At 49.8% G+C, this 11,964-nt stretch overlaps 1 protein-coding gene across 2 annotated transcripts in view; it reads right to left on the bottom strand.

Annotated features, from left to right (window-relative positions):
* Fbn1 (fibrillin 1) overlaps window positions 1-1,027 on the bottom strand; it is a 207,572-nt gene extending 206,545 nt beyond the window's left edge. Inside the window, exon 1 of one of the 2 annotated variants that reach the window (XM_003471859.5) lies at window positions 721-884. In XM_003471859.5, the coding sequence (XP_003471907.1) occupies window positions 721-884 (164 nt within the window). Of the gene's footprint in view, window positions 1-720 lie in introns of both variants that reach the window. The other variant, XM_023565924.2, reaches the window with a different exon arrangement.
* Between the last annotated feature and the right edge of the window lie 10,937 nt (window positions 1,028-11,964).

Genomic DNA, 11,964 nt, shown 5'->3' on the forward strand with positions numbered 1-11,964 from the left:
AACCATCGCCCTGCCTAGTTTAGGGTTCTCTTGCTGTCCTGTAGAAACATCTTGGGTAGCCAGGGACAGTGGTCCCATGGTCAGACAGCAGACGCTGGTGCAGGGACGTCCCTGCGCCCTGACATGAAGACCTTACTGAAGCTAAGCATACTTCTCAGAAACACCACTGCTGGCTCCCAGTGTAGACATTGGAACAAGAGGGGAGCAAGAACGCTCTGTTCCGCATCGACTACAGGAAGGCCAGCTGGGAGCCATGGGCATCCTCCTGTCTCTGGGATCGGATCTCTTTCCTTCCTCCATCCCTTCCAAAGGCAGCCACAAGGAAAGGACTTTTCCCCTAACACAGCCGGCACTGGTAGGAAGGGAGGAAGCAGGCTTCTCTCTCTCTCTCTCTCTCTCTCTCTGTCTGGCGCAGCTCCTCCCCTTTTCCAAACTCCAGGAACCTCTTTCTGCCTTCCAAAATCGGCCTCCACAATGGCCCAAGATTCCTTTTATGCACGACCCCTCCCCTGGGGCAGGAATCTCTCTGGTCAGGGGCGAGGTGGCTCTGCCCCAATACGGAGAAGGCTTAGCGACCTGGCACCACTAAGATAACCCAAGGAGGCCTTGCCAAGGGTCCTTTCACCGTGGAGAATCCGCCCGTCGGTGTCTCTGGATCTCAGTCTCGGGAAGGGGGAGGGGAATCCCAAGCCAAGGGAAACGACCGCTTGATCCCCTTACCCCTTCAGCGTGTCGTGGCCTCCGCCGCCTCTCCTCTTGGCCCGGCTGGCTCGGATCTCCTTCGCGTTCCCAGCCTCCGAGTTGGCGTCCGCGCCGTGGCTCGTGTAGGACGCGAGGAGCACGCTGAATCCCAGGGCGACCTCCAGCAGCCCCCCTGGCCGCATGATGCCGAGCGGCCGCGCCCAGCAGCCTGTCGCCGCGCCCAAGGCGCCCGGAGCGCACCGCGCCGCTGTCCCGCTGTCCTTCTGCCCTGCTGTCCCGCTGTCTGCGCGTCCTGGGCCGGGCTGCTCTCGCTTCAGGCGGCCCCTGCCAGCTGCAAGAGACACAGATCCCGCGGGAGGCGACGTTCAGACGCCGGGATGCTGAGCCCGCGGTCCCCGCTTCGAGTGCCGCGCGCCGCCGCCTGCTCGTGGCGCAGTTACTTGGCGAGCGCAGACCGCCGGGTCCCCAGCCGGCCGCAGAGCCCCGGCCACCCCTCCGCCCCTGGGCCGGCCGCAGAGCCTAGCGCCCAGAACCCTGATCCCCGCGGTCCTTGGCCCCGCGCGATGCGCCGGACAGCTTTCGGTGGCACCGATTGCGCGCGTCGCGCCCAGAGCGCCCAGCCAGAGCCTGTGCCGTGCGCGCCCGCCCAGCCGGCTCGACCCGCGGCAGAGCTGTCAGCCAGGCCCACCCCTGGCCCCGACCCCGGCCCCGGCCCCGGGCCCGGCCCGCGCACCCACTGGGGAGGCGGCGCTGCGACCCCGGCCCCGGCGGCCTCGGCCCTGCACTGCGCGCCCCGCAGTCCTGGACGCCGTCTCGCGCGGCACCGCCGTCTGCCGGGCTCCGCGCCCCCTCCCGCCCCACCTCTTCAAGTATCGTCCGCGCGGCGCCTTCTCGCGAGAGAAATACTTTTTTAAAAAAAAGAAAGAAAAAGAAAATGACACCCCCTCCTCCATCCTGCGTCTCCACCCCACCCCCGGCCCCGCGCGTCCTCCCTTTCCAGTCCTCGCTGCCAGGCAGCTTCGGCGCAGCTGCGGCTCGCGGGACCGAACCAGCGGGGGCGGGGAGGCGGGGTGAACTGGGTGCCAGCCGAAGAAGGGGTGACGGGGGAGGGGGGGTAGGGTGACACCAGGGTGTAGAGTGACCAGGGTGCCCAGCTGAGGAGAACAGGGTGAACGGATGCCAGCCAGATGGGGTGAGGAGGTGTCCCGGGTGGAGGACAGAGTGGGGGAGACACAGGATGACGAGGTGTTGGGGGGCGCAGGAGGACTGGGGAGGGTGATTGCTGTGCCCAGCTCGGGGCCGGGCAGGGGTGGAATGGGGAGAGTCTGACCGCGAGCTGTCCAAGCCAGAAATGAGCCTCTTCCGTGACCCCGAGCTCCCTGCGCTGAGAGCTGTGCCACCTGCCCCAGGAATGCGCTGACGACCGCGGGCCCAGCCAGTCGAGGAGACCGATCCTGCGGAGCTCTGGAGCCCAGTGCCAGGCGCTACCACCCCTGGCTGCAGGGGATCCGGGGCCCACCCGAGACCCAGTCCCCAGGCGCCCCCCTAAGTCCAGGAGGCTCCGCGAGGCTCAGTCGGACTGGGACCCGTGAAAACTTAGAGGAAGGCAACGGGGTAGAGAAGGGTGCGTCTGGCACCCGGCCCGCGATCAAGTGAAGTAAATCACACACAAGCTTGAATTCGTCTCTTTGATAAAAACTCAAAGTACAAATAAGAGAAGGAAGTAAAAGGCATGAGACACGGGAAGACAGGCCTTTTGCTAGAGATGATGGGGGGAGGAGAGGGACATAAAGACAAGAAAGATGTGTCACCACAGGGACCAACTCCACTGGAGGAATGCAGTCATTTTGCACCGCAAACATGGACCGATAAAAATAAACTTTAAAAAATTAATAAAAATAATAACAAGATTGAGGCTTCCCCAGGTTGACCCTATTCACACACACACAAGTATACACATGCACACACAGTATGCACACACACACACACCACATATACACAGGAAGGCACACGTGTACCAGGCAGCCTGCTCAGGGTATGCAAAGCACAGTGAATTCAGTGGCCTCCGAAGCACAGAATTGATGGCCCCCCGGCCCGGGGTAAGGGCTGTGTTTCTTGTGTCCTGTAACACTTTGGGAGTCTGGGCTTCCAGCTCGGCCCTGGCTGACTGAACTAGAGCTCCCAGAAAATCCCTGCATTGCACCTACCAGCTCCCAGGCCAGGAAAAAGAGCTCAGCATGGCAGGCACCCTGAGAGTACACCCTGTGGAAGGGGACTGTCCTTAAGTGAAAGAGCTTTGGTGTGGAGAGCCAGACCTGGGAAAATTATGCAGCTTCTTCCCAATTCCAAGAAGGGCCAGGCACATTATAATAGTGAAGGTGGACCTATCGGACTATTGTGATAGATGGACATCTAGATAGAAACTGTGGGAAAGAGGAACTCACCTAAAGTCAGGATCTTATTAATCTGTTGTCCTGTCTGAGGTCTAAGCTACGAAGCGTCTCTTAGCAGATCCACGGATCCTAGTTTTGGAAAGCTGTGTAATTATCCACTTCAGTTGGATAGTTACGACTGAGCACCAACTACTACTACTGGAGCACGGAGCACCAGACTTACGGGAAGCAAGGCACAAATGCTCCTCGATGAACCCCAGGGAGTCTGTGGGGAGAGGCCGACCAGACACAAACAATGAGCCCATTGTTCAGGCTAACAAATAGAGGGGGCTTCCTTGGAGGACTGTGATGGTGACCAACTGGGCTGGGGCTGAGCAGAGGAAGTGACATTAACTCAAGTCCTAACCACGACCAGACCTGACTGATGGAGAGGGTAGTGGTTACCAGCCCCGGGGATGCACTAGAACAACCTCAGTAGTCTTCATCGACTTTATTCACCAAATTTGATGTCTTGTAACTTCTGGCTCTTCTCCAAAGTCAGAATGACCACGAAAGCTAAATGTTTTCATCGACTCAAGACACTAAGGCAGGCATGACACTGTGACTAAAGAACCTCACGAAAGAGGCTACTTCAGAAGTAACAAGAACAATGGAAAACTGCGTCTTGAAGGGGACGGCTGACAGTGTACGTGTTGCTGTAAAACTTTTTAAAAGATTTAAATACTTACTATATTTTTTTATCATGTTGCATGCTTAGGTTGACTAAAGGGTTCAAGCAAAGAGTCTGTTGGTCCAGAGAAACAGAACCATGGAGCCCGAGGAGGGTCCCGACCTCTCATTTCCCAACTGTTCTGCTGACCATCTCTGTACTCCCACTGCCGGCAAGGCATGTGTGCCCTTCTCTCTTAGGATCGTCCACTCAGTGACATGCTGGTCAGCAGCACTGGGCTTTTCTAAGGCTTTGCCTGATGGGCAAAGAGCAAACCCTGGTGCCCTGCAAATCCTCCTTCCAGAGTTTCTGGACATTTCTGCTACTAGTATTATTAATGCAACCCTAAACTACCTTCCAGGGTTTCGTTGGGATACCACCAAGACAGAGATCTAGACTAAGTTTTTATCTGGCCTTTGCTTTTTTCTTCCTCTTCTTTTTTCTTGGCACCATTACCAGAACTGGCGAGGTGTCTGGTGATTCCGGACCCTTGGTATCTCTCCCAGAGAACTGGCCAGGATAGTAGATGAACTTGGAAAGTAACATTTACTTAAGGTAACAGAAGGAAAAATGAAAGTGAAGAATAAAAGTTCAAGAAAAGAAAAGGTACGTCCCACATACAGGGTAGATCACTGTCTTTTTCTTCTTTTCAAACCTGGTCCTTTGAAGTTGCTCTGGGGGTATCTTGACAGTTCCCCATGATTGACAGGATATATGCTGCTGTCTTTTCTGGTTCTTTATAACTGACAGGTTACATTGTGTTTCCCAGCCAGCCTGCCTGCCCTAATCTCCTGCCTCATCTCCCCCTGATAGACATAACTCCTCATCATTTTCCATGGGTTGTTGAGGGAGTAGAGATTTCGGTTTTTACATAGCTATTTCCTGCTGAAAGAGACTATAGGGCCTACCTATGGGCATTATGTACTCCCTGACTACCTGATGCAGTGCCCTGGATAGACTGAGGAAAACTTGTCGGTAAGCCACCAGAAAGGAGTTACTGTGATGGAAGAGGGTGTGGTGACCTGCCAGGGGCCTGCAGCTGCAGCATATTTATGGTGACTCTGCTTCTCTGTACTAGACTCAGCCTGGGGTGTTGCTTTTTGAAGAGGTGCTTCATGTCTTCCAGAGGTTCCAGGAGTAGAGCATTGATCCTGTGAAAATCTGAACCATTGTTATAATCACTTCCCATGTAGGGTGTTAAAGTTTGTCACTGTGTTCCTTGGGGAAGGACCATAATGGTTTTTTAGGAACTAGGAATAAGGCTAGGCCTTGAGGGGGTGCAAGGCTGCCCACTTGCCTCCCTATCAACCTTTTCTTATAGAGAATGACAGTGACCTGCCCCAGAGATGAGTTAGCAAGTACCCCCCCCCGACCCTGCCGTGAGGGTGAAGGGGCCACCGAGGTGGGCTCATTCTCCCTCGAATCCCCCCTCTGCATGGCTCCTGGCCTGTTTCTGGCCCTGCTGCTGTTGGGAGGGCACAGAGCTGAGACAAGGACAACATCCCTAGAGCTTCCAGCCTGCAGAGGGACAGGGCACCCCCAGAGATGGTCATCAAGCATGTGAAAAATGGACGGGATCCAGAGGCGCTGGATTCACCCTCCCCGCTCAGCACGTGGCCTTCTCCCGGAAGGTAAAAGTGAAGATGTATTCACCCAGCCTCCGTCCAAGCTTGTGCTCTGGCAGATGAGTATCTATTGAGAGTAAATATGGTGCTGGCATTGTTAAAGACGGAGTCCAAATCGCTTGTCAGAGCTTTAATCACCACTGCCATCATCAAGCCGAGAAGCCCCACAGGAACCAATTTCACTTTCAGGAGCTGGTGAGTAATACTGGAGCACCCATGCCCAGACAGTGTCCTAGAAGTCACTCTGGAACAACTGTGACACACTGGTGGAAGCTTTATGCTGCCAGGGTAAGAGTAGAGCCTCTGGAAAAGTGCTTCTAGCTGCTAGGACATTCTGCACAATGCCCTGGTCAGCACAACAGCACCTCTGAGCCAGGAGTCTGGCTGAGAATGAATCCAGGCCATGACATGTCTGTAGCTGTTGGATCCCAGAATATGTTTAGAGCTTCCTTCTTAGGGTGGCAGTACAAGAAGCTGTGTTGCAAAGGTTGTATGTCAGCAAGGTGGAAGGGACATGGGGAGAGGCCAGGAAGGATCTTCTCCTAAATCTCTCCAACCTGCCAATCTCCATCATGCTAGTAATCCTAAACTTGAGTGCCCCAGTCATCCTGAGCAGGGCCTGCAGGGTATCTGTGTAGATCACTGAAACAAAGCTCCCAGCGAGAGTCAGGAAAATGGCTGCACCAATGAACAGGACAACAGGCATATCAAACTTCCAACTTATAGACTCTTGCATAGAGAGGGCACCCGAATACAGATCCACCGAGGGTTAGGTAAAGGTACAGAGAACCAAAGACAAGGCCACAAAATAGCCCTGAGTCCTGTGGCCACCAAATCCCTCGGACAGGTGTTCAGGCAGGGTGTACAACCTGATGGGACTGGGGATAAAAACCCATGCCAGGAGCTGCAAAGGCAGTAAAGCACTGAACCCTACATGCTTACTGCAGATTCACCTGCAGCCCCAGATCTGCCAGTCCAAGTAAGTGCTGCCTCCCGAGACTGCTCACAAACAGACTGGCATTAACTGCTACCCAAGCCAAAGAGATCCCACCAGGAATTGCCCACTCACAGTGCTCCTATAGGATTTCCACATGGCAAAAAAATCAGACTAGATTAAGACACAGGGCAACCGTGGCAATTCTGCTGTCTCCAGGACAGCCCTCATTCTGGGGACTTGTGAGTAAGTGTCCAAATGACACCAGATTTCCCAGATTTTTTTTACCTATTAGCAACCTCAGTCAAGTTTGTAAATCACACATGAACTGGACTACACACGGGAGGTCAAAGTCTCTGTGCCTTGATGTCCCTTTGCACCATGGTGTCTTTATGACAAACTTGAAAGGAGACAGTTTAAATTTTCCCCCACTTCTTAACTGGGGTACAGAATTTAGCTCATACTCTCAACCCACTCTCCATAAGACCATCAGCATTTATTCAGCTGCTAGAGGCAAAGAGCTGCTGTTAAACACAATGAGGCGGACAGTACCAAGCCTGCTGAATGGCTTTCAGAATTGAAGCCAGCTCACAGTGGGGCAAGTCTGAGTGCTTGGCAAGTGCAATTTCAGACCAGGCAGGGCCCCTCTCTTGTACCACCCTTGCACCAAGTATGAGACTCCCAGTCCCCAGCTGAGGAGCTGCAGCAGGCTGTACCACCAGTCACCCTGATGGTCTTACCTTGTGGGCCCTGACTCACCAAAACTATTGCCAGGTGGCATGGTGTCCATGTTTTCAGTTCTTGCTGTCCCATCCAAAGAATTTCCCAGGAATGTGAGAATGTAACTTTTACTTAAAGTAAAAGAAGAAAAAGTAAAAAAAAAAAAAAAAAAAAAAAAAAAAAAGTTAAAAGAAAGAGAAATGCAAAAAAGCCAAGTTAAAAGAAGATACATGCCAAATGCAGGATGGGTCACTGCAGAAGGAGAAGTAAACAGTGGCCCTACGTCAATAATCGTCATGTTTTATAAGGTATGCTTTCAGATCTGGTTCGTCGGAAGTTGTTCTGCGCATGTCTTGACAGCTTCCCATGATTGACAGATTACATCTGTGGTTTAGCATCTATTCAGGTCCTTTGCAATTGACAGGTTACATCCAGTTTTCCAGCCAGCGCACTTTTCCCTAATCTCTTGCCTCCACTCCTCCCTCCAGTAGCAGAAAGATTCTACTTTCTCTTTGTATCAGGAAGCAGCCCTAGCCTGCTTGCTCCCTTCTTTGGGAAATAAGTGTCATAGCTTAACTATAATGGTGGAATATCTATAGGAGAAGTGAGAGGTAGACCTGACTCCTGAAAATGAAATGCATTTTTAAACATGTAAGAAATGTCCACATTATCTGGGCAGCCCACATATATTAGAGCAGTATGCTACTAGTGACAACATTCAGTAACAAATGGTGAAGGCCTGTATCTTCACAAGATAATGATGCAGGTGATTCAAGATGCACATCTCCTTAAGTGTGTCACAGTTCATAGAAGGTTTTTCAATGCAAGTCTAGGAGCTACGAGTTCCTTGTCTCACCTCTTCACTCCAAAGAATCCCACCCATCCAAAAAAAATCTACTCAATTTACTGCTTGTTCATAAGATCTTTTAGCTTACACTAGTCTCTTGTTCAGACATCATGCACTTATTAATGGAACCATTCACCTGGTAATTAACTTTCATGCATAATTACACCCAGCCTATTACGTATCCGGCACTATATTAGGAACTGTCAATCTGGATATTTATTTTGTGAGAGTTACCTACCTGTTTTTTCTTTAGTTATTGTACTATTTTTTCTAGAAATATTCCAAATCCTTAAGAACAAGGCTGCACTCCTTACTCAAGAAAATTTGCACAGTACCCTGAAAACTGTAACAAAAGACAGTTTTCTGGTCATTTGGTCCCTCAGAAACTTCTGGCATTCTGTCTTCAAAACTACTTACATCACTTTTTATCTCTTGAATAAATAAATATCTGTATCAGCATGGGTTCCCTGCCAGAACCAGTAAGATCAACTCTGGGACAATCTAAGCTCGAAAAAGTGTGATCAGCTTATGAGATGGTTTGGTGAACTTGACTTTGAGGTAGAATGGAGATCAGTGTAGCGTTGCTATAGAGACAGCACAGACTAAAGAGATCCCTTCCGGGTGGTGCTTTCGGGGTGAATCAGTCCTGGCTGTGTTGCTCTTTCTGCCAGGAGACAGAGGGAAAAGGGAAGCTGCTGTACTCAGCTTCTCTCCTGCCTGCTCCAATTTCTAGCTCCCAGCCACCCCCTCATCCTGTGCGAACTGGGGGCTCTGTAAGTATTTGTTGAATAAACACACAAACACATGAACTTTCCAGCCTCACGGCAAAATGACAGTAACTTCACAATCCCACTCCGTTCTTCCTTTTCATCCTCTTACAAGAAGGGGTCTACGACCTTCCAGTCATTGAACGAGCATCGGTCTGTCCAGCTGCCTGATGACCCTGGGTCCCCTGACTGCCTTAGATGCCAATGTGAATGAACAAATCTTAGCTCTGGAGACTTGTAGAATTAAGTTGTCTGATTGCCATCGTAGTACCTCTATCTATGTCTCATTTCTCTTCCTTTTTTTTTTTTTGTTCATTTATTTCACCACTTTTTATTGAAATCCAAGCTCCCTATGCCAGATATTTTGCAGGGAGCTGAAACTTCCAGCAGAAAGAGGACCCATCTCTGCTTGCAAAAATCCTAATCCTAAGGCCTAGAGCAGGTACAAGGTTTCTGAATTTCCAAGGACCGTGTGTTGACCTGAGCTTGGAGCAGACCCTGTGATGAGCAAAACACTAGCAATGTTCTTCCTATTTTGCAGTTCCAGAGAGGTTAAGATTTAAGATGAGCAGGTATTATTTTTAGGAAAAATGTATCTGTTTGCATCTGTATTTTATACCTACCACCCTAAGCAACTTCCACTTCACTGTAAAATTTTGATTTTGTAAAGAGAAAAAAGGAGTGACAAAGATTTTTTTTTAATGGGATAAAAATGGATATGTTGGAAAATGAATGAGAATTTTTCATTTCCATCATTTTTCAGAAAACTATTTATTGTGGGAAAAGTCTAATCACCTCGAGCTTTTGAAAAGCATTTTCTTACAGTGCCACCAGTGTGACACAACTGTTTTTAGTTCTGGGTCTGCCTCTAGCCTCTGTCCATATGGTACTTTTCACATCAGCGTAGCCATAGGATACACGGAGCTCTGTCTTTGCTGAACAGGGCGGAGAACTTGTTCAGCACTTCAGAGCTGAACCCTTCCACACTGCAGATGGCGTCTCTGGGTGAGGTTTGCCTGGCTGTGCTTCTGGCAGAGAACATGTACAATAGTGAATTATGTTATTGAAATAACTTTCATTACCTCAATTCCCCAAAGCAAACAGTTCCTCTCCACCCAGAACAAAGCTCTGGTTCCCAGGCTTCATTTCATTTTGCGTTTTCCATGAGATCTGCGACCCGCCCTGGTAGATTCTCTGTCATTTTTTCTACCAGACATAACAGATACCAGCCCAACAGCAGAGGGGAATAAAGAAGAGGCCTGGCCAGCAAGAAAAGATATAACAATGCATTCAGCGCAAATTAAAAACACATTCTCTCTTAGCTCTACTCGGCTGGTGTTTACCCAACACCAGCTCTGTGCTCCACACTGGACTAGACCCTGAAGAAGTCACCAGAAAGTGTCAGTATTATTTCCTGTCCCAAGGGGTCACACCCTTCCTCAGAAGGGAGAGAATGACTGCATATCAGCAAACTTCCAGGAGGTGACAGATAATAAACATTTCAGACTTCTCGAGCCAACAGGCAAACCAAATAAAATTTTCTCAGGCATTTTATGGATGACAAGCAAACTTTACCTATGAGCACTGAAATTTTAATTTCATCTGATTTTCATCTGTAATCTTGTTCAACAATATAAAAATGCTTATAGGTCATGCGAAAGTAGGCAGTTGGGTGTGGTTTGTCCTGTGGCTAGTAGTTTACCAACTCCTGGTGTAAGAGGCAGCGATTAGTACAGAAAATGGTTTAGTGATTCCTGTCCAAACTGGGTGTCACCAGGACAAGAATGAGCTCAGAGAGACAAGAGGTGGGGTGGGCAGGTCCAGTCAGGAAGGCTTAATGGAAGAGATGGGATTTGAGCAGAAACTTGGAAGGAGAGATGGATTTGGCTGTGTAGAAGCCTCAGTAGAACATTCCAGAAGGCAGAGATGAGCAGGAGGGAAAATGCAGAGAGAAGAGATCAAGACGTGGAGGAGACAGCCAAGGCGTCTCCCCGTCCTTCCCTGTGACATAAGTCCAGCTCTCTGAGGCTCTTGTGACACTCCCTGGGTGTGGAGAGGAGGGATGCTCTGGATCTATGGAAGCCATTCTTTAAATGACTGTGATTAATCATACTATATGAATATTTATAATAACCAGCACCCCAAACTCAGGAATCTGTGTGATTCTGATTTAAAACTGTTGGGGAGCCTAATAGACTGTTTTTCTCCATCAGGAGACTTTCCAGGTTCCAATTAGTCATCTACATGAAGAAACTTTTATAGAGAATGAACTTTTTCTCAGGATCTTAATCATATTCCAATTACACCAAGAAATGCCCCATGCCCAGATTCAAATTTCCATGGCCAATCTGAAAATCTAGTTAAGTTAGGAGTGATAACAGCCCTGGTGAGTGACATTTATCATTCTCCACATCTGTTTTTGGTTTTGCTTTTTATCTTAATTTTCTCCTAAAAGTTAGTAATTAGTGGACACTAGTAATTAGTGGAGACCTCAAAAAATGTTTTTCCTGGCTGACTTTATCTATTCCCATGATTTCACCCCCTGCTTATAACATACTATTAACTCTCAAAGCTGTATCTCCACCTCAGCTTCTCCCCAGAGCGTCGGTCCAGACATCCGTGCTCCTGCTGGATGCCTCCTCCTACCCAGCCCACAAACAAGTACTCAAACTCATGATGGCAGCAGCCAAAGGGGGACTGTGATCCCCGGGCTAGGGACTCACACCCTGGGGTCACCCCTTTTTAATTGTGGACCGGATCGAGTGAGTTGTTCCAGTATAGCGTGTTGGGGAGAAGATGGGATTTCCATCTCGCTTTTGCCGTCTTGCTCTCCCGATCTCCATGCTGATGCTTGGCTATGGTGAGACTCTGGGGTAAGGGACTGAGGACCAAGACCCCCAAGTCCTCCAGCCCTTGCTGAACTCAATGCTACCAATGATCACATCCAAGGGGTCAGAAGTCTCCAAGCAAAACCACAAGGCCAGCCAACACTGCCTGCAGCCATGAGAAGCACTCAGTCCAGGATAATTAGTAGTGCAAGCAGTGACCCCAGGAACCAGGAGGAAGTAAAAGTGTCGAGCTGGGAGGTCACTCATTACAGAGAAATAAATAACGAAGGTTCTGCTGTCTCCATCTTCTGGGTCAACTGTGAGGACCTTGAACTCACCTACCTCTGTGGACAGAGGATTTATGATAGGCCTTTCCTTTTGTTTCTTGCATCCTCAAAACCTCAAGCACCTTTGCAGTTTTCAGGCCTAACTGGCTTGA

Source organism: Cavia porcellus, unplaced genomic scaffold (assembly GCF_034190915.1).
Source record: "Cavia porcellus strain 051 isolate PalLab524CR breed Dunkin Hartley unplaced genomic scaffold, mCavPor4.1 scaffold_1, whole genome shotgun sequence".
In the NCBI taxonomy this organism is placed as follows: domain Eukaryota; kingdom Metazoa; phylum Chordata; class Mammalia; order Rodentia; family Caviidae; genus Cavia; species Cavia porcellus.